The sequence below is a fragment of the Eufriesea mexicana genome, unplaced genomic scaffold (assembly GCF_001483705.2).
Source record: "Eufriesea mexicana isolate 0111107269 unplaced genomic scaffold, ASM148370v2 scaffold4744748272, whole genome shotgun sequence".
Lineage (NCBI taxonomy): Eukaryota > Metazoa > Arthropoda > Insecta > Hymenoptera > Apidae > Eufriesea > Eufriesea mexicana.
Genome location: NW_016907930.1, coordinates 26,413 through 51,305, shown reverse-complemented (window position 1 = coordinate 51,305; position 24,893 = coordinate 26,413). Strand labels below are relative to the sequence as shown.

Genomic DNA, 24,893 nt, shown 5'->3' with positions numbered 1-24,893 from the left:
GAAAAATCGGATGAACAAAGGAACGTAGGGAGGTCTTCAAGGAATAAAAATCAAAAAGCAATAAGAAGTATTGAAGAAAAAATTCCTACTACGATAACAGAGGCACGACAATCTCCAGAATGGGATCAATGGAGAGAAGCAGTAAAGAGTGAAATAGAATCATTACAGAAACATCAAGTGTGGCACGTAGTGCATCGACCGAAGAATAAGAAGGTAATTAAGTGTACGTGGATATTTAACATAAAAGAAAGTTATGAAACTTTAAAGAGCAGATGCAAAGCATGATTAGTGGCATTAGGTTCTGCTCAAAGCCCTGGATTAGATTACGAAGAGACCAACAATTAGAATGGAGACATTGCGATTGTTATTCAGCATATGTGCAGAACATAAAAGAAAAATCAAGAGTTATGACTAAAAACTGCATTTTCGCATGGAACATTGGATGAAGAATTGTACAAGGAGATGACTGATGGTATTAAAAAGAAAAAGGGACAAGTCTGTAACATAAAGAAGGGTATCTATCTGCGGAAACAAGCAAGTAGGTGCTGGAATAAATATTTAACTGATACTTTGTTACAGATTGGTTTGAAACAGTGGGTACATGATCCATGTGCATTCTTTCTAAGAGACGGAAACAATTTTCTATACTGTGGCATACACGTGGACGATACGACCGTAGTCAGTAGTGAAGATCTATTTGCAGAAAAATATATTAATATATAAAAAAGTCATATCGAATTAAAGAGCCTTGGTGTAAGTAAACAATTATTGCGCATAGAATTTAATTACCAAGATCAATAATTAATTATTAGACAACAAAATTATATGAAAGGTTTATTGAATGTATATGGAATGAGTCATTGTAATGCGGAAAGTACGTCTATTGATGTAAATCAGAAATTGAACGAAGATGATGTCAGCCCGATGAGCGATGAAAAAAATTATCAAGAGCTGCTAGGAAGATTAATGTACCTAAGCGTATCAACGAGACCCAATATTTCATTTGCACTAAGTTGTTTATCACAATTTAGCAAAAATCCAAGAACCATGCACATGAACGCATTGAAGAGAGAACTCCGATATTTGAAAGGGACAATAAATTATCAAATGGAATATGGAAACACAAATCAGAAGAAAGGATTAAAGTGCAACACAGATGTTTCATGGGACAGAACTACGGATGCCAAGTCATGCAGTTGTATTTTAGTTTGCCGAAATGGAGATCTGGTCCATTGAAGAAGTAAAAAGCAAACAACGGTTGCACCCTCTTCCGCTGAAAATGAATTATAGGCGATGAAGGATGGATTAAAGGAAATTTCGTGGATGAGTGATTTGTTGAAAGAGATTGGAATGTCGTGTGAATGCAAGCAATTAGAATGTTATAATTTAAATGCGGTTAAGTTGGCAAACGGAGGTAACTTTAAAACAAAGACAAAATTATTAAATAAGAAGTGTCATTATATTAAAGAAATTGTATCCAACAATATAGAGAGAGTGACACATGTACCCAAAAGAGGTATGGATGCAAATTGCATGGCTAAAGCGTCGAGTGGACTAAATTTATTAAAGAATATAAAAAACTTTATGTGTGTTAAGACCTGTGAAACAAAGGGGGGAGATTGTGGTAGTGATTACATAGATTTCTGAGTATAGATTTGTTGGGATGAGTGGAGTAGATATGCGTGGGATTCTAATGCGTAATGAATTCAGGTTGTTATTGTGGTGGTAGTTGTCATAGTATAATTGGTATAATTGAGAAGAATGTTTGTGTGGAAGAATATATGTGTGTGACGAGTATAACTAAGAGTCGTGAAAAAAATTTAGTGCTTGTTGTACAGTCAGCAGAAAAAGACGTTGTGTGTAAAAGAGTCGTGTACAGATTATATCGTAGAGAGGAGCGAGTATATTTATACTAATTCAATTATAATATGTGTTCTGTTATTAAACGTTGAAATAAATATTGTTATTATTTCAACCACTGCTAACAAGTGTATAGTACGGTTATGACTGGAGATATTTGCAACTGATTGTGCGGTTCCTAGTACATGCAACAGCAGGGCACACTAGCCGTTGGATTAACCTGTTAAATGATGATATAGATTCTATAGCCATCCTAGATTTACAAAAGAAAGGTACGTTAAAGCTCGAGATATCAGCAATTGAGATAACAGTACTGAGTACAGCCATCAGCACAGTGATGCAGCGGTTGGATTAATCTGTTCACTGATGATTTAAATTCCACAGTAGTTCTAGAATAATCAATGTATACATAATTTAGAGATTGAGATATTTACAATTCCCAGTACGGTAATTGATACATGCACAAATAGAGCACTGCAGCCATTGGATTAATATGTTCAGTGATGATTTATATTGTATTTCAATTCTAGAATGACAAAGAATTGACCCATTGTCGCTCGAGGTATTAGCAATTGACGAAACAGTACTGAGTACAACCATCATCACAGTAGTGTAGCCGTTGGATTAATTCGTCCACTTGTGATGTAAATTCCAAAGCAAGTTTAGAATAATCAATGAATGGTGCGGTTATGTCGGGAAATATTTGTAATTGACAGTACGGTACTTAGTACATTCATCAACGGAGCACTGTAGCCGAAGAATTAACCGGTTCACAGATAATCTATATCCTATACCAATTACACAATGACAATAGACAGCTCCGTTATCGTTCGAGATATTAACAATTGACATAATAGTTCTGAGTACAACCATCATCACAGTACTGCAGCGGCTGTTTTAATCTGTTCAGTGACGGTTTAAATTCCACAGCAGTTTTAGAATAATCAATGGATGCATTAGTTACGGCTAGAGATATTTACTATTCCCAGTACTGCAGTTAGCACATCGACCATTAGAGCACTGTAGCCGTTGGATTGATCTGTTCAATGAAGATATGAATTCCACAGCATTTCTAATAGAATTAATGTATACATCGGTTACGGATAGAGGTATTTACAATTCCCACTACGGAGGTTGCTACATCCAACAATAGAGCACAGCATCCGTTGGATTAATCCGTTTAGCGATGATTTAAATTCCACAGGAGTTTTAGAATAATCAATGTATACGTCACTTATGGATAGAGATATTGACAGTTCCCAGTACGGTAATTGGGACATCCACCAATGGAGGAACGTGGCCGTTGGATTAAGCTGTTCAGTGATGATTTAAATTCTCTTGCAGTTCTAGAATGGCAAAGGACTCGCCCATCATCGCTCGAGATATAAACAAATGACGAAACAGTACTGAGAACAGCCATCGTCACAGTACTGTAGCCATTGGAATAGTTTGTCCACTTACAATTTAAATTTAACAGCAATTCTAGAATAATCAATGCATAGAACGGTTATGGCTACAGATATTTACAGTTTTCACTACGGCACCTGGTACATTCACCAACGGAACGCTGTAGCCGTTGAATTAACTTGTTCAATGATAATGTAGATCCTATAGCAGTTATACAATGACAAAAGACAGATCCGCTATCTCACGAGATATTAACAATTGACATAACTGTACTCAGTACAGCCATCATAACAATACTGAAGCCGCTGGATTAATCTGTTCATTGATGATTTGAATTCCACAGTAGCTCTAGAATAATCAATGTATACATCAGTTATGGCAGGAGACATTTATTATTCCCAGTACACTAGTTAGCACATCCACAAATAGAGCAATGTAGTCGTTGGATTGACCTGTTCAGTGATGATGTAAATACTATTGCAATACCAGAATGACAAAGGACTGGCCCATTATCGCTCGAGATATTACAAATGACGAAACAGTACTGAGTAAAGCCATCATCACAGAGGTTTAGCCGTTGGACTTATTTGTTCATTGATAACTTAAGTTTAACTTTAAATCTAGGATTATCAATGTATAGTACGGGTAAGGCTAGATACATTCGCAATTAACACTACGGTTCTCAGTACACCCATCATTAGAGCACTGTGGCCGCCGAACTGATCTGTTCAATGATGATTTGAATTCGACACCAATTCTAGAAAAATTAATGCATACATCGGTTATGGATGAAGGTATTTACAATTCCCACTACGGAGGTTGCTACATCCAACAATAGAGCACAGCATCCGTTGGATTAATCCGTTTAGCGATGATTTAAATTCCACAGGAGTTTTAGAATAATCAATGTATACGTCACTTATGGATAGAGATATTGACAGTTCCCAGTACGGTAATTGGGACATCCACCAATGGAGGAACGTGGCCGTTGGATTAAGCTGTTCAGTGATGATTTAAATTCTCTTGCAGTTTTAGAATGGCGAAGGACTCGCCCATTATCGCTCGAGATATAAACAAATGACGAAACAGTACTGAGAACAGCCATCGTCACAGTACTTTAGCAGTTGGAGTAATTTGTTCAGTGATATATGAAGCATAACAGCAGTTCTTGGATAATCACTGTATAGTACAGTTATGGCTAGAGATATTTGCAATTGACAGTAAAGTACTTGGTACATCCATCAGCAGAGCACTGTAGCAGTTGGATTAACCTGTGCATTGACGATTTGGATTCTGTAGCAATTCTAGGATGAGAAAAGACGGATCCATTATAGCTGGAGATATTTACAATTGACATAACAGTACGGTGTACAGCCATCATTACAGCACAACAGCCGTTGAGTTAATCTGTTCACTGATGATTCAAATTCCACAGTAACCCTAGAATGATCAATGTACATATCCGTTATGGTTAGAGTTATTTACATTTGACAGTACGATAGTTGGTACATCCGCCAATGGGGCAATGCAGCCGATGGATTAAGCTGTTCATTAATAATTTAATTTCTATTGTAGTTGTAGAATGACAAAGGACAGGCCCATTATCGTTCGAGATATTAAAAATTGTGGAAACAGTACTGAGTACATCCATCATCACAGTACTGAAGACGTTGGATTAATTTGTTCACTGATGATGTAATTTCCGCAGCAAGTCTAGGGTAATCAATGTATAGTACGGATATGGCTGGAGATATTTACAATTCAAATTACCGTAATTGGTGCATCCACCAATGTATCACTGTAGTCATTGGATTAATCTGTTCAGAGATGATTTAAATTCCAAAGCAGTTCTATTATAGTCAACGTATAGTACGGTTATGGCTTGAGGTATTTATAATTCACAGTGCGGTTCTTAGTACGTTTATCAACAGAGCACTGTAGCCGTGGCATTGATCTGTTCAATGATGACTTAGACACTATAGCAATTCTAGAATAGCAGAGGTCTAACCCACTATCGCACCAGACATTAACATTTCACTAAATAGTACAGAGTAAAGCCATCACAGTGCTTCACCGTTGTACTAATTTGTTCATTGATAATTTAAGTTTAACAGCAATTCTGGAGTAATCAATGCATAGTACGGTTATGACTAAAGATATTTGCACTTGACAGTACGGTACTTAGTACATCCACCAAAGGAGCACTGAAGCCGTTGAATTAACCTGCTCAATGGTGATGTCAAAAGACATAACAATTATTAACAATTGACATAACAGTTCTGAGTAGAGCCATTAGCACAGTGCTACTGCCCTTGGATTAATCTGTTCACTGATGATTTATATTCCACAGTAATACCATTATGATCAATGTATACATCAGTTACGGCTATCGATATTTGCATTTGACCGTATGGTACATGGCAGTTACACCGACAGAGCACTTTTGCCGATGGATTACTCTGTTCACTCATGATTAAACTCAGTAGCAATTCTAGAATTATCATTGAATAGAGCATATATCGGTAGTGATATTAACAATTGACAATACAATACAGATTGTAGCCATCCAGACAATACTATAGTCATTATATTAATCTCTACGCTGATCACCAAAGTTGTTCGGCAATTGTAGAATAGTCAATGGATAGATCAATTGTCGCTGGAGACATTGACATATGGCATAACAGCTCTGAGTACGGCCATCATCACAGAGCTCTAGGCGTTGAATTACTTTACCCACTGATGACGTAAATTCCAAAGCAATTCTAAAATAACCTATGTATTGTATGGTTATGGCTAGAGATATTTACAATTGATAGTACGGCACGTACTACAAACACCAACAGAGCACTGTAGCTGTTGGATAAATCAGTTCACTGTCGCTTTATATTTTATAGCAATTCTAAAATGGAAATAGACAGATCCTTTGTGCCTCGTGATATGTGCAATTGACAACACATCACAGAGTGCAGCCATTAAAACGGTAATGTAGCCGATTTATTCATTGATGATGTAAATTCCACAGCCATTCTAGAATAAACAGTGTATAATACGGTTATGGCTAGAAATATTTACAATTGAGGGTTCGCTACTTAGTGCATCCACTAACAGAGCACTGTAGCCGTTAGACTCATATACTCACTGCTGATTTAAATTCTACATCAACTCTACAATGTTAAAAGGCAGATCCATAATTGTTCAAGGTATTAACAATTGCCAACACAATACTGAGTACAGCAATTATGACAGTTCTATGGCAGTTGTATTAATTTGTCCACTGTTGACTTGAATTCCACAGCAACTCTGAAATAATCAATGCATAGAACGTGTGTGATTAGAGATATTTACAATTGAAAGCACGTTACTCAGTACGCCTTTCAACAGAAAACCGTTGACTTTGGATTACTGTGTTGACTGATGATTTAAGTTGTATAGAATTTGTAGAATGTCCAAAGACCGTTCCATAATCGCTCGAGGTATTATCAAATGACAACAGAGTACTGAGCACAGCCAACATCACATTACTGTAGCCATTGTATTAATATGGTCACTGATGATTTATATTGCACAGCAATTCCAGAGTAATCAATGTACGGAATACTTGTGGCTAGAGGTATTTGGAATTGGAAGTTCTGTACCTTGTACATCCACCAACAGATCACTGTACCCGTTGGACTAATCAGTTCACTGGTGACTTAAACAGTATAGTTATTTTAGAATAATCAATGTACAGAGCAAATATCGGTAGTGGTATTGACAAATGATAACACAATACCGATTGCAGCCATCTAAACAATACAGTGAATTAATCTGATCGATAATCATCTACGTGCCTCAGAAATTATAGAATGATCAATGGTTACAGCAATTTTCGCTGGAGACATTGGCATATGTCAATACAGCACCGAGTATAGCCATCAATACAGCACTGTAGCCGATTGACTAATCTGCTCACTCATGATAAAAATTCTATAGCAATTCTAGAATGACAAATGGCACACCCATTAACCTTCTAGATATTAATCATTGAAAACAGAGTACTGCGTACAGCCATTATAATAGTACTGTCACCTCTGGATTAGTTTGATCACCAATGACTTAAATTCTACAGCAATTCCAGAATAATCAATGCATAGAACATTTGTGGCTAGAGATATTTACAATTGGCAGCACGGAACTTGGTACATCCACCAACAGCGCACAGTTGCCGTTGGATTAATCTTTTCAGTGATGATGTAAATTCTATAGCTATTCCAGAATGACAAAAGGCAGATGCGTTAAAGCTCGAGATGTTATCAACTGACAACGGAGTACTGCGAACAGTCATCATGACAGTTGTGTAGCAGGTGTACTAATTTGTTCATTGATCGTCTGATTTCCACAGCAATTCTAGAGTAATCAATGCAGAGAACGGGTATCACTAGACATTTGCAATTGACAGTGCGATACATATTACGTCCATGAACAGAGGGTTGTGTCGTTGGATTATTCTGCTGACTAATGATTTAAATTCTGCAGCATTTACAGAATGGCAACAGAGAGATCCATTATCGCTCGTGATATTGACAATGTGGTACAAAGTACTGAGCAGAGCCATCATGACAGTTCTGTAGCCGTTGTATTAATTCGTTCACTGATAATTTAAATTCCTCAGCATCTCTAGAATAATCAATGCATAGATCTGTCATGGTCGGAGATATTTACAATTTACAGTGCGGTACATAGTACTGCCACCAACGCTTTACTACAGCCATTGTATCAACATTTTCTTTGCCGATCTAAGTTATATTGCAATACAAGTATGACCAATGGACATATCAATTATCGCGAAGGATATAGACATTTGTAAATACAGAATTGAGTATGACAATCTACACAATTCTGTAATCAATGATTTGACCTGTTCGCTGATCATCTAAGTGCTTCACCAACTGTAGAACGATCAATGTATAGAGCAACTCTCGCTGGATTGTTTGACATATGTCAAAACAGGCCTGATTACAGCCATCATCAAAGTACTGTACCTGTTGGATTCATTTGTTGAATGATGATTTATAATGCATAGCATTTCTAGATTGATAAAAGACAGATCCATTGCCTCTCGAGAAATAAACAACTCAAAACGCAGGACTGAGAACCGCCATCATAACAGCACTGTAGCTGATGGATCAATTTCTTCACTGATTATTTAAATTCAACAGCAATTTGGAAATGATCAATGGATAGTGCAATTGTCACTGAGAGCTTTGACATATGACAATACAGTACTGAGTATATCTATCTCCAGAGCACTGTAGCCGCATTAATAACATATTCACTGACGATTTAAATCTAATGGCAATTCCACAATGACAAAGACCGATCCTTTATCCCACGAGATAATTACAATTGGGAACACAGTACTGAGCACAGCCGTCATCACAATACTGTAGCCGTTGGACTATTTTGTTCACTGATGAAAATTCCAAAGCAATTCTGTGATAATCGTTGTATAGTACGGTTATGGATAGAGATACTTATAACTACCATCACAGTACTTAGTACATCCGCCAGCAGAGCACTGTAGCCTTTCGATTAGTCAGTTCAATGATGATTTGGATTCTATAGCAATTCTAGAAGGACAAAATATAGATCCATTATTCCTCGAGATATTCACTAGTGACAACACAGTACTGAGTACAGGCATCATCACAATATTGTAGCCATTGAACTCATCTGCTCGCCGCAATTATAAATTCTTCCGCAGTTGTAGAATGATCAGTGGATAGAGCAAATCTCAGTGGAGTCATTAGCATATGTCAATACAGTACAGAGTTTAGCCATTAACAGGACACTCTAGCAGTTAGATTAATCAAGTCACTGATGATTTAAATTCGTCAGCAACTCTTGAATGAAATAAAACAGATCCAATATCACTCTAGATATTAACAAATGACAACACAGTACTGATTGCAACCAACGTCACAGTACTGTAGCCGTTGGATTAATTTATTCACGGATGATTTAAATAACTCAGCAATTGTTTAGTAATTAATGTATTGAACGGTTATGACTAGAGATAGTTACAATTGACAGTACGGAACATAGTACATCTACCGACAGAGCACTGTTTCCGTTGGATTAATCTGTTCAATGATGATTCAGATTCTATAGCAATTCTGAAATGACAAAATACAGATCCTTTATCCCTCCAGATATTTACAATTGACAGCAAAGTACTGAGTGCAGCCATCATCACTGTGCCACAGCCGTTGGATTACATTGTTCATTAATGATCTAAATTCTACAGCAATTCTAGAATGATAAAGAACAGATCCATCATCGTTCGAGATGTCAACAATTGACTAGACAGTACTGAATAAAGGCATCTTCATTGTGTTGTAGCCGTTGGACTAACTTCTTCACTGATTCCTTAAATTCTACAGCTTAAATTCTACAGCTAGAAGGATAAATGTATACATCAGATATAGACACAAATATTTACAAACGACATTGCTGTGCTGATTACATCCACCACCATAGCACTGCAGCCGTTGGATTATTCTGTTCAATGATGATTAAAATTCGATAGCATTAGATATAACTGCTATAGAGCTTAAATCATTAGTCCAGATTAATCAAGCGGCTACAGTGACCTGTTGCTATTTATACTCAGTACTATATTGACATATGTCAATGCCCCCAGCGACAATTGCTCTGCCCATTCACCTTTCTACAATTGCTGAAGAACAAATATGACCAGCGAATAGATTAGTTCATGGGCTATGGTATAGTATAGATGGCTACACTCAGTACTGTATTGTCAATTTTCAATATCACTACAGATGTATAGTCTACCCATTGATCATTCTAGAGTTGCTACAGAGTATAAATCATCACTGAACTGATAGAAACAACGACAACTGTGCTGTGTTGATGGATGTACCAAGTACCGTCCTGTAAATTGTCATTATCTCCAGCCACAACCGTTCAATACAGTGAATATTCTGGAATTGCTGCTGAATTTAAATCATCAGTGGACAAATTAATACAACGGCTACAGAACTGTGATATTGGCTTACTCGGCACAGTTTTGTTAATTTTTAATATCTTGGGCTATAATGGATCTGCCTTTTGCCATTCTAGAACTGCTATAGACTGCATTGGATTAATCTATTCGCTTATCATCTAAGTTCAACCGTCATTCCAGAATGAACAGTGGATGTATCAGTTATCGCAAGAGATATTAACATTGGGCAATATAGTCCTGAGCCTAGCCGTCAACAAATTTCTGCAGCCGTTGGATTAATATGTTCACTGACAGTTGAAATTGTGCAGCAACTCTGCAATGATACAATGCAAATGAATTATCGCTTGGGATATAAATAATTGGCAATACAGTACTGATTACAGCCATCACGGAAGTAGTGTAGCCAGCGGATTAATATAGCCCCTGATTATTTAAGCCCTACAGTGATTCTATTGTGGTTAATGCATAGATCTATTATCACTCAAGACGTTGAGAAATGACAATAATGTACTAAGTATAGCCTTCTACACAATACTATAGCCATTCGATTAACCTATTCGAAGCACATCTATATCCTGTATCAATTCTAGTATGATCAATAGATATATCATTTATCGCTAGAGACATTAGCTATTGACAATACCGTACGAAGTATAATAATCTAGACAGTACAACAGCCAGTGGATTAAACTATTCCCTGATCACCTACGTTCTTCAGCAATTCTAGAAGGTACAGTAATATTCACTGAATAACACATAATCCATGCTTTTCAGCGCAGTTTGTGTGCAGCTACAGCGATTTTTTGGAAAATTATCTATTTTTTGATATAAAGTTGTTCCGCGGCTCCCGAACTATGTGAAACTTCACAGAGTGATGTTAGTCACTGAATAACACACATTTCATGCAATTTCGGCGCATTTTGATTACAGTCTCTGCGAATTCTTAGAAAACTTTCGATTTTATGATGTAAACATTTACTACTGCGTCAGAACAGGACAGAATAGCTTTATTTCAGTAATATCACACACTTCATGCAATTTCAGCGTAGTATGATTGCAGTAGTATCGTCTGCCAACCTTTACTTATAGGTATAGCGCGCCACACTAAGTGAAATTTAATCATTAAACGAGAATCTATAGCACAAGGCCGATCCATTAAAGAACTTGTACTCCGTAAATATAAGGACCTACAGCATAAGGCGGACCCAATATAGGTCGTATTATAACCTAACAAATATCCCGTAGAATAATGCGCAACCTGTAATATAGAAATAAGGATCTCCAGCATAAGTACGTACACGAAGAATAAGTTGAGACAGCGTGACACCGTTTAAACTATAAAACCCGTGCGAATATTTTGGACGTGTGGAACGAATGAAACACATATAATAAAGAACATAAATGTAGGAACAAATTACATAGTAATTATAATAAATGAAATGATTGCAAGAGCAATGATAGTACCACAATAGCACTGTCACACGTATTCTAATAAGGGCCAAAATTAAACGAAGAAGTTTCAGGCCGAGCGAAGTATATGAGAATTACCCTCAAGTGAGCATAGCGAAGCCTCGAGCGGGAAATCAACAGGATCTACTCATATGACATCACGTAGCAAGCCTTGTGCAGGAAACAGCCAAAGCCTTCCCACGAGATAAGAAGCTCGCCTGTGTTGGCGGCACCAGCCACTTGCAGGAAACCGCCAATGCCTTCTCACGAGATAACACGCCCGCCGGAGCTGGCGTCACTGTCGTATACCAGATGCGAGATAAGACTGGCGACAACGTCACATAACACAGACGAGATAAGACTGATGTCAACCTCGTGTGAGACCCAGGGCCTTCATGACCATCCGCTTGACATCAACCAGTGGAGCCGTATGAACTAGCGTGCAGTGTGCAACGTCATCCTAAATGGAGCAGCGCACCACGAGCGCCGAGTTCAGATGTCCAGTTCAGTTTGAGCCGTCAGACGAGTCAGTAGCGACATCAACCAACATATTTGGAGAAACCAGCCACTTTAGTACTGGTTCGATCGCGAATCGAAAGCCTTCAACCCGCGAATGTTCTGCTACAATTGTGCCTTTGTAACTTGTACTAAAATATAAGAATATCATCTCGTTTTTGCCGTATTTCGAGTGTCAAACTTGTGATCACTTTTGCACATACGCAACGGGGCAGGACCATCTTTAGAGAAAAACCGCCTCAACTTCAGAAGATTTCGTTCCAGTACTGACCACATTACTGTGCTGCGGTCTCGAGTCAGCCTGGCGACTTTAGGCAGCGAATCTGCCCTTGCTGAACCCAGTGTTTGAATCACAGCTCGAACGCTCATCCTTTAACTGCGAACTTTTCGCAGCCCAAAGTTTGCGTCGCCCACTCTAAGTAGAATATATGTATTGTGAACCGTGATTCAGATCGAACGAGGAATCAAGGGCATGCCCGTGCAGGTCTCGATAATTCTAGAGATCATGCCAACAGAGACACCTTTCACCCATCCGTTCCGATGTTTAGTTTCCTTTTTTATAAAGGCGACGCTTCGGGGCGTAACAATACTGATTATTTGTGAGTGCTGTGGCCAGCGGCCGCACGATCTCGAGGGCTATTTTGTCGAAAGCCTGTCCGTTAGGACCATGGATTGACGTATTTTCTTTCGAGTCAGCATGTCCAGTTGGCATTTTTGGCAACCGGCGACGAATTTCTGGGCGTCAGCTTCTAAGGATGGCCAGAAATATCGCTCTCGGATCCGCTTATTCGTCTTTGTTTTGCCCCTATGACCTGCAAAAGCCCAGACGTGGATTTCCGAGATGAAATCCTGGTGAATGGTGAGAGGCTGAATTTGGACTTCATGGAAGCAAGGTACTATGGGCATGTAGGTGGTTGTGAATAGTTTTACTAAATGGTCTTCGATTGCGTATGCCGATGCGTCCGTGGTCATGTTGAAAGGACGAGTGAATTCGGAATAGGCGAGGGTTGGTTCCCTGCATAGGACGTTCCGTAACAGACCGAATGCTTGTTGTTGTCTGCCTGTCCGTATAAATTTACTGCCATCCTTCAATAATTCTGTTAGTGATTTGGCTACGTTTGAGAATTTAGAAATGAAGCGTCTGTAATACTCCGCGATGTCTAAAATCTCGCGGACGCTTCTTATATCTCTTCTTAACCGCTTTTATTTAATCCATGCAATGTTTTACGCCATTCTCCTAGATAATGTGCCCCAGATATGCTGCTCCCATATGGAGAAAGCAGCATTTCGACGGCAAGAGTTCAGGTTTGCCGCACTTAGTCTGTCCGAGAGTATGTCGAATTTGATTTGGTGTTCCTTAAGGGAACTTGAACATATAAGTATGTCGTTGGGATACACATAAGGTACCCCACCCTGCAGGCCAGTCCGGGCGTAGTTCATAAGCCGTTGAACGGTTGCCGGGGCGTTTCGTGGGCCGAATGCTATTCATATAAAGTCATAGTCCACGAATGTTGTTGGAATCGCGGTCTTTGGCGTGTTTTGAGGGTGCATAGGTACATATCGTATACCGATGGTCAGGTCGAAACAGTTAAAATTTTTCACATTGTCTAGCTGGTCTAATATTTCGAAGATATTGTGCAGTGAGTACGCTTCCGGAACCGACTTCTCGTTAGCGCTCTATAATCTATTACAATACTCGACTTCTTATTTTTCTGGCCCTCGCTATTTTTGGCAGAAGTCCATAAAGGGTAATTATATGGGGAAGATGTTTTCCAGCAGCCCATGCATCTGCAGGTCGATCACGCGTTTATGAATCGGCGAGCAATATATACTGCCGCATGTTTTCGCGAATGTCATCCCTAATTTTATTCTATGGTCTGCCATGCTAGTACATTCTAGTTTGTCGTCCGCTAAAGAGAATATGTCTTGAGATATATCTATTAATGATTTTACGTGTTCCCTTCGGCATTCAGATGGTCCACCTTTATTCCTGAGAATATTGATACTATTCGGCTAGGACTAGCCCATAGGGTATGATTCCTTCGCGAATTCTCGCGGATAATCGAAATGCAGGAGCGACCGCTAGGATTTTCCTAGTCACGGCGCCTCTTACGGTCAAAGTGTGGCTTACCTGCATTGGGGACGAAAAGGAGTCGCAGAAGTGCGAGAGGACGTGAAGCATCATACGCGGCCTAGTTATGGTTTTGGGAGTGTCGTTAAATTTCGCGTAATAAATATATGCCATACCGGAGCGGTTTGTCATTAACCAATCAAATGTTACTATGTTAGGCGGAATGTCCACTTTTTCCAGATAACCGTACACAGGTCCGCCGACTTCTACATTGACGCAGCTTGTTGCCCTTGATGGCAGCGCAATCGCATTGGATGCATGTCGTGCTGGCTGGAGGTGAAAGGGGGCCTCTACTTTTTTTACATTCAGGGTCCTTTCCGCGTAGGATATCACAGCGTCTTGAGCAAGAGAGGCTGTACCAAGGATCCCTTCTGTGAGTACCGGGAAGGAATCCGGGACGACGTGGAATTTACTTAGGGTTTTGAAAATTTCGATTTGCGCAGAGCCCAGTGTTCGGACCTCGTCCTCGATGATATCCTGTAATCTCAGATTGTCGATAGTGTCGACATTCGTTGAGGGGTGAATCGCCGAAAACTTGATTAGATAGAGATCGGAGCCCGTGTCAATCTTTAACATGCTTGATTTTATTAGTTGTAGAGATATTATTCCGGCGCTGGGTATCGCAGAGGTTTTGGTCGCGGCGGCGTTAGCCACTATTGCTCTTGGGGTTCGTCGGCACTCATTGCTTCCACGGTCTCGACCTGTCGCTGCGGTACCTCTCGCCTCGGGTCCTGGGGCGGCGGGAGACCCTCGGCGTTACCCGAATATTGATTTGCACGGGCGCGTAGTCTACATTCATGTATGTCATGGCCGTGTATTCGGCAGTATGTACACTGCCTATCCGGTTTCTCTGCGGATGTCGTTCTTGTCGGCCGCGAATCCTGACGCGGAGTAAGAATTTCATCCGATTTTGGCGGGTAGCGCATAGATCGAGGTATAAGTGGCGGAGCTGTTCGCTAGTCTAGGTACGTTTCCCGATTGCGGAGATAGCATTCCAGCATATATTATATAATTCGCTCTCAAATATCTCTCGCTCCGTGAGTCTAATATATTTTTATGATATATTCCTTATCTTTGATATATTATTTGCTATATTGTAGCTATAACACACGTGCTTCCATGCTATGTCTTAATTATATGTGCTTACAATACTTTATAATTAGCTAATTCGCTTATGCTTATTCCATGTTTATAATATAGCGTGGTTACATATTAGTTATAATTATTTAAACGTCCAAATGTATTCACTGTTTATGCGGCATGCTACGTCCTTCGAAGCAAGCGTTAGACGCAGCAAGTGCAATTTTAGTATAGTTTCAGTACCATTTTGTAGCATTTTTAGCACAATTTCAGTACAGCTAGAGGAAACTTTTAGTACAGCTTCATATCAGTGTCACAGCAGCTTAATTGCAATTTTTGCACCACCTCAGTGACTCCATATTACAGTTTCAGCACACTTGCAGAAAATCGTTTGTTTATCTGCAGTAAAGTTTTACTAGTGCTTCAGAACAGACTCAGAACATCTGAATTGTATTTTAAACACACTTTCCGTGGAATTTCAGTACAATTTCATTACTATTTTATAGCGGTGTTAGTGTGACATCTCAAAGCGCCTAACTGACTTCCTCGGAATCATAACTCATACTACGAAGCAAACGCAAGATAACCAACGTTATCGCATCCAACGACAAAGAACCGGACCATTATAAAAGACCGACCAAACCGTCTAAAAGTCAGTCTTGATCAAGCCTTGAAGCAACGCGGAGTTTAATGTCACTTGTAATCAATAACGAACTCGATCTTCTATTTTGAGCTAAACATTTTATTTATCATCTCTCGAATTTTACGTGACATTAGCACAGCTTCAGTACGTCTTGAGAAAAGTTCGAGTACATCTCCAGATCAGTATCAGAACAGCTTAATTGCAGTTTTTGCATAGCTGCAGTGACTGCAGTGACTTGATTACATTTTCAGCTCATTCATAGAAAGTCTTCTGTTCATCTGCAGTAAAGTTTTAGTTCTACTTCAGAACAGACTCAGAAGAGCTTCATTGCAGCTTTTATACACTTTGTGGGCAATTTTATTCCAATTTCATAACTATTTTACCACCGCTTCAGTACATCTTGAGATAGGTTCTGGTACATCTTCAGATCAGTGTTAGATCAGTTATCTTCTAAATTTATTAATAAAATTGTTTTAAAATCTGAAGCGGCTTAAAGTTGAATATGCAATAATTTTTTTATTATCCAGTTCTTAATTGACTGAAATCCCAGAATATAATATTGTTCTCGAAAATAATTAATATCGAAATAAATTAAATAAAATTTTTTAAATTTAATTCTAATGTTTCTCCATAACGAAGTATGAAATAAATTCCAGCTGTTACTAATGTGGCTGAATGAGTTAATGATGAAACCGTAGTAAGAGCCCTTATTGCTACTACTAATAATATACAAAGAGGAATTTGTGCCCTATTAGTAAAAATTGTTAAATAAACATTATTGCGATTAATAAATTCGTTATATAATATTAAATTTCAACTTCCAAATATTATTATTATTAATATTAATATTAATTACGAACAACCTCATAAACTACATAAATTAATTGTTAATATTGCAGAAATGAAAGATTTATACTTTCCACAAGAAATAGTTAAACGATAAGAAACTAGTGCTAATCCATCTCTTCCAATAGTAAATGCTAACATATTAGATCTAATAATTAAAGATATATAGGATATAATAGTAAAATTATTAAATGAAAAAATGGTTTAATTAAATAATTTTGTAAACTAATGTATCTAATTCTATATATTAAGAGTAATGAACTAATAATTGAAATTGAAAATAGAAGTACTATACCTTTGAATATATATAAATTATAAAATTAAATATTATTGAAAATAACCTATAAATGTTTCAGTCTATAATATTAATAATTTTATATATTATAATATATAAATTTATTATTATAAATATTAAGTTATATAAAAGTAAAATAATACTGGAAAATATTAATTTTACAATAATTTAAAATAATTTATGTAAGTTATTGATATCGCACATCAGTGCTTTCATTAAACAATTTAAATTAATTTAAATTAAAAAATTTAAATTAAATACGAATAAATTTGGTGAGATTGAGTGTAATAAAAAAGTTAAGCAATTTATTAATATTTCACTTATTAAATTTATTTTAAAATAATATACATTCGTGATTAATAACTAAATAAATATATTGAATAAATAATTCTGGAAACTATATAAATTAAAAATAAAATAAAAATATTGTACTGAAAAATTAAACTTACCAATAATAGAATATCTCCAACTATATTTGAAATAAATGGTAATGATACATTAGATGAAAATAATATCAATCATATTGAAGTTATTGAAAGTATCAATCTTTGCCATAATTAATTATTATTAAAGGTCTAAATAACACCTTCATTAAGAGAACATCGATAAAATATTCTATAAATTGAATTAGAAATAAAATTTAATGTACTTTATTTAAGAATTAGGTAAATATTGAATTAACGTAACATTGTCAATTTGAAATTAAATTAGTATTTTTAATATCCTTTTATTATATGTCTTAATCTAAAGAATTCACATCTTACATCAAATATAGCATAATTAATAAGTACTTTTAGTGAAAATTTAATTCCACAAATAACATCAATCAAATGATTAATAATTTCTTTTACGTACTACACATTCAATGTATGTATTAATTACTTTTAATTTTATATCAACTAATATAAATTTTAATGCAAAGGTAACAGTAAAGAAAGATGAAATTAATTTGATAAATTTATTTGAAGTATTAGGTCCAATAACTAATTGTAGTTATCGATTATTTATATTCGAACCAATTTTTATTCGTCCTAAAATATCTAGATTAATTTCAAGTGGATAGAATTTAATTTGATTACAATTTCTATATATTATATTTGAAGAATTTACAACAGTTCATACATTAAATTCAACTACTCTTATTTGATAAACTTATTAATTTATACACATTTATAGCATTTTTTACATTTAATTCCTTACATTTTTACTTCAACTAGATATTTAAATATTAATTTATAAATATATTTAACATTCCAATTAACATTAACTATTTTTATATTAAGAAATTCTTAGAAACTTTTTTTATTAATTTAGTACCTTAAATTCACCTTGTAATTTAATAGATTTTATAGTATTTATTGAATCAACTAGAAATATTGTACGACCAATAACTTGATCAATTCAATTATGTGCAAATTTAATAATTTGTCATTTAACTATAACATTATTCAGAAGCTTTGTAACAAATTTCTTAAAATTATTTATTTCTTCATATTTTTTTCAAAGTATTTCAATGATTTTAATATGTTTTATATCACTTATTCAAGCTTACATATTTTTTATATAAACACTGTTATATTATTCAGAATATTAAGCTGGATAAATACATTAATGAAAAATTAAGAAATTTAATTTTCCATTTCGTTGAATATCCTTCAGACCTTGACCTTTACTAATTTCTATAAGATTAATCAATTTCATAATTAATATAGTATATGATTTATATATATAATATTTAAAATACAATTTTTTCATAATTAAAGATAATTGTATTAATAATATTACGAATACGATATACTATTTGCGAAAGGGTATATCAAGGAATACATGCATGTATTAATAATATTATGAATTTTTTAAAATTTAGTCCATTTTATTTATTTCACGATCCTCACGTACCAATTTCTTTCTGGCACATCCTTCTAAACATTTTTCCTCAACATTCGCACTAGACTCCACTCGCACATATTTATGTCATACCAAATAACTTTCATTTATTCTAACATAATAACCTTAACACATATCAAACCCACACTCTCACTCTTATGGATCCAATACATACAAATTCCATATCTAATTGACGTAGACATATAATTCTTACAATTAATATATCTATTAATCTAATTATTAAAATACAATATTTATTTAAAAAAAAATAATTTTCCGAAATATATATTAATCGTAATAATCGGCTACTTCCTAATTTTAACATCATTGGAGCTAAAATTCTTAATCCATAGGAAGGAGCTTCAACGTGTTCTTTTAATAATCAGGAATGTACTAAATACATAGATGTATAGAAATATTAATGTTATTATGATATAAATATATTCATTTGAAATTTATATTATTATTTTCTGTTAATAAATATAAAAGGAATATTAATAATGGTAAAGAAAAAATTACAGCATAATATAATACATTAAATAAAATTTAACTAAAATTCGATGTATTGAAAATCCTCAATTCATTAAAAACAAAAAAATTATCAATAATCTAGCTTAAATATGCAACAAATCAATAAAAAATTGTAGAAATTAATAAATATAACAAAAGCAGTATTATATAAGAATTTATTAATAGACACAATTTATATTCTTCACTTATATTTACAGATATTATTGAAAGAATTCTTAAAGTAGAAATAACTAAACTAAAAGAATAAAATATTAAACCTGAATTTAATAAACAATATGTTCAATCTAAGCAATTTATTTTAAATAAAAATATAAAAGTTAATAAAAATAATAAATTAGAATTTACATACAAATCAAATCTTAATATAGCAGTTATAATAAATAAAACTAGTAATCCTCTTAACATTTAAATTTAAATTAATTAATTGAATTTTTCGATGACCATATATATAATTTACTCTAATTAATAAGGGCAATCCTAAAATTTTTTCCCCAAATGAATAAATTAAATATACAAAAGAAATTCATCCATTATTATTTGTAATATTTAAATTTATTAAAATTGCTAATGAAATAAATTCAATTAAAGTTAAACAAATCTGTAAATAGTTACTATGATTAAATATCTCTATGATATATGATCATTATGCGATCTATATGGAGACCGCATTGAATAGCAATACGGCCCTGCACATATGCACGATGAAGGCGCGCAGAGGGCTATGGTCGTCTCCCGAGTATGGTGCAATAGCAATTGCGACCAGTGTGTGCCCGCCACGTGCTTGCAGTGAATTTTTCGTGATTACTTTTTATTTTACTTCCTTATTCTAAAAATAAATCCCAACAAAAAATATGATTTATACCACAAATTCCTGAAGATTTACCAAAATATAAATCTTGACGTAAAATAATATAAATTGATATATTCCATCAGGAATTGCATCAATTTCAATGCCCAAAGATGGAATTGCTCAAGAATGAATTATGTCAGTTGATGAAACTATTAAAGGTGAAGGTACTCTTATTGGAACTACTATATACGATAATCTATATCAAGTAAACGAAATTGATCAATTACAAAATAAGTCATTATAGAAGAATCAAATTCAAGATTATTAAATTCTGTATATTCATTTGACCAATATCATTTATGTCCAACGTATTAAATTGAAAAAAGAGAATTTAATAACACATCAATATAATGTAAAATTTCTAAAGATGGAGATCGAACAAATAACAGAATAATTATAGGAATCGATTACTTATGTTTAAAGAAATTTTTATTTATGCTAAAATATATTGATTAATCTGAAGTTGTTAAAATTTAATTTGATTTCTATTTCTAAATATTATATTTGAAGAATTTACAACAATTTATCAAAAAAGTTCAAATACTATTATATTTCTAAGTTTACTAGTTTATATACTTTTATAGCATTATTTACATTTCATTGCTTATATTTTTACATCTACTAGACATAATGATAAAGAGCACCGATGAAGCAGTTATGGCTGTACAGGAGCAATGGTATGAGGAAGCCAGATTTTAGAATAGCATGGATCGTAAAACAATATTTGAGACACAATTTGGCTGTTGGATTTCCGGTCAACAAGTCGAATGACATGTGAGGTAACGATATTTGAAAAAGTAGGAGATGAAGAAGGAGATATCACGTTGGCTGATAAAGAGGGAACGAAATAGAAGTCACGAGGCGCAGGTGAGGTTGCAGATAAAGAAAAGGATATTGAAGGAAGGATGAGACTAAAGAATGAATCACATGTCTGAAACTTTAGCACAAATTTGGTATCTGTTGCAAGAATCACAGATTGTGGTTACAATATCAAATTTGCAGAGCACGGAGCAGATATCAATCTACTAATGTAAACTGCAGCGACCAAGTTCTCACCCGCGCCAATATATGGAATCCTTCTTGAAAGAGGTTCGAGGACTTTCCCACAAGTCCACGGTGAGGCCGCGGATTCCCTTAAATAGAAGATCCCCGTGACGCCTAAGTATCCCTATGTCTAAGGCAGGGCCTGCTAAGCAAGCCTTACTGATGAGTCCGCTCATCAGCCTGGGATGGAACGCATCCCTTTCTATTCCCGTAGTCCTTCTACCTGCTGGCATTGTGTTGTTAACCGATAAACTTGTAATGTAGAATCATATCTTACGTCGTTGTTTAAAAATATTTGCTCCTTTACGTCTTTTATTTTCAGAGATGTAACAAATTCATTACACAATGAACTCACGTTTCTACTCAAATATTTGATTTAAACCAATGTATTGTAACATCAAGTATACCATTCATTGATAGGCAAATATTTATGAATAATAGCGGTATAATTCCCAGAAAAATTGTAAAGTATATCAATCCACAATAAAAATAAATACGACGTCTACCTTTAAACAGTACAGATGCCAGTTTACAAAGGAGAAGAAGAAACTGATGAATAATCTCTATGAGTACTACAATTAGCGAATGAACTATCCACCAGATGACAATATAATTCTAGATAAGTAGATATAAAATTCTATTCTAGATATAAAGTTATTATCTGCTCTATTAACTACTTTGCTGTTTTTATTTTATTCCTTCTATTATGCATTCCTTTTCCTATAAATAGCAGTACCAGAGTGAATACTTCACCATAACTATAGATGCGATATCGTAAACAGAAGAATTTGGTATATAATTATATACCGCTCGAATTATCAAAATTTTTATCTGAAGAGTGAAGATCAAGTACCACGTTGCACGTGGACACTATTCTCGTTGCGAAAATGAGAATACATGGGTAGAATTGAAGTGATCACCTCGAATATTCTCGGATCTCCTTTTAAACTACGTTTTTTAGAAGCATATCTCAGGATCGGAACACGTTAGCCATATATCGAGATCATTAGATATATTCCTTCCTGACCTTTCCAAGCCGAACAAAAGATGAATGCCTCTCACAGAAACTACACTTCGCAGATTGGCACCGTGAATATGTAAACGTGCCCTCAATTGTTTCGGGGTTTGTAAATTGGTATGGATATAACTTTTGTGCATTGTCTTCGTTGCCATATAAACAGAAATAAATTTTTTTTATGAATAATACTATTTGAGGACGTGTTATTATAATTAGTTTATGTATAGCTGTTAGATTCATGTCATGTACTATTTGGACAGTACTCTTATAAAACATGTTAATGAAATCAGTTTACGTACGTTCTCTATTTATTCAGAAATAAATATTCATTAGTTATTGTTTATATTTATATTTATAATATTAGTATAAAGTTAACTCTTATATGAAGATTAGCCTTATTCAAAATTAATATTCGAACCGAATTGATTTATTTTAGGCCAGAATCAACGAAGCGACTTTTCGTGGATAATATATACATTTTATCTGCAGAATACGTTTCGAGTATATTTTATGGCATACGCGGTATTTTACACGATTATCGTGAATATCGTAAGAGGATTGGAAATTTTACAAACATCACTGTTACTCGATTAAAATGTTTCAATTAATTTTGGTTTCACGGATGACATGATATCTATAGCATTATCGGCAAGCCTAATGGCAATACTCGCTATTCTTTCACTGTTTGCTTAACAGTAATATCGAAGTTTAGTATAACGTATAGCACATTAATTGTCATTTACTGAAATTAAATCTTATCTGGAATTTACAATTATACGAAGCTAAATTTTACTAGAGTAATACATATTTATCCACATTTACAAATTACTGTCATATTCAAGTCAGCATTCGCATGAAATTAGGTTACATTATTTAATTTTGTTTCGAAGATGAAATAAATTTCATTTACCACAATTATTTCATACTGCACTAAGCTCTAAATACTCTACTACTTACTGCTATGTGTTATAACTGTCCATTATAATTTTTATTTCATAGAAATTTCTCTTAATTCTACTATTTAAATATATTATTTTACTAAAGGTATATATTTTGTTCCAGTCCCCACTCTAATTTGCCAAAGGTAACCAGTATTCTTAATTTCATTTGGGATTTCGGATAACTTACTCGAAAGGAAAATTTATCATAAATGAAATTTAACCCCATTGCAATTCTTACCTCATTTCATTAAAAAAAAAAAAAAATAACAACTAAGAATACTAATTCAGATTATGGCCAAATCAATTCCCCAACGATCATTATTGCAAATATGACAAATATTACTTTGGGGTAATATTCATGCCAGGTCTTAAGGGTTAACTGAATATAATTAAGTATAATTCAATACAATTGCATTGAATAGTTATGTTCACCTATTAACTTACAATTCATGGTATTACATGCGCGTGTTGAAAGAGAACATATGTTACATAAATCATATACACACTATGATGGGGTATTATACACTGTAACAGTACAGAAACACACGTGTAAGCAATTTAGGACGAATTTGATTACATAAAGTATTAACACGTTGACGCCGGCGTGCATCACGGTGGGTCACGCACATATTTCATAAAATATTTAATACAAAATAGGTTTATGTTATATCATTTCCACATTATAAACAAACATTCAATAGTAGAAACTTAAAAATTAAATATTATGAACTAAACATAATTATTTAATCTTCCTATGCAATTTTTTGTAGCATGTTAAATAGAGTGCCGGCTGGTCCGTGCAACGATTACAGTAGGCTATAACGTTTCAAGCCCTATTTGCGGCATACTGCTCACCTTTCGTGCTGGAGATAAGTTTGTATCATTCTTTGCACCGCTGTCTCGTTTCTCTCCCGGGCCCTTGGCACGATTGCAGAAAACGTGAATATTTTTTTGGCAGTACTTCATTTTCGCTGGGCGTTTCTTCGCTGTGCGAATTCATTGTATTTAAAAGATAACCAATAATTTCTTCGCGAAATTTTAAAATTTTAATCCCTTTAGTGCCCCATTTTCTGCGTATATACCATGAATTCACGAGGGATGTATGCGAATATTAATTCTATTACAATTTTCCTGTACCATTTTACGGCTTTACCAAAACTACTACAATATGAAGACATTTGCTTGGATAAATCAACCCCCATCTTAACTGCATTATATAAAAAAAAAACAGTGTCTGGCTTTAGTTTATTATTTTTCCCTCGAACTACGATACACCTGTGATTTCTTGAGGTAGTTAACATACATACTGACCTTCTGTCCGCCCATTTAAAAAATTTAACACCGCTCCTATTTTGCAAACCACTAAAGCCAGAGGTAGTTGCTTCT

General features: G+C 34.9%; 1 protein-coding gene across 1 annotated transcript; it reads left to right on the top strand.

Annotated features, from left to right (window-relative positions):
• The first annotated feature begins 462 nt into the window (after nt 1-462).
• On the top strand, nt 463-1,236 carry LOC108545759 (uncharacterized mitochondrial protein AtMg00810). Its single transcript, XM_017897539.1, has 2 exons — nt 463-538; nt 833-1,236. Exons 1-2 carry the CDS (start codon nt 463-465, stop codon nt 1,234-1,236), a joined length of 480 nt encoding a protein of 159 aa, XP_017753028.1.
• The last annotated feature ends 23,657 nt before the right edge of the window (nt 1,237-24,893 follow it).

What these genes read in the sequence shown, in the direction of transcription:
- LOC108545759 (XM_017897539.1), top strand. Translation starts at nt 463, where the DNA reads ATGACTGATGGTATTAAAAAGAAAAAGGGACAAGTCTGTAACATAAAG. An exon ending in CTATCTGCGGAAACAAGCAA is followed by an intron (nt 539 to 832) that starts GTAGGTGCTGGA and finishes ATTATATGAAAG; the next exon opens with GTTTATTGAATGTATATGGA.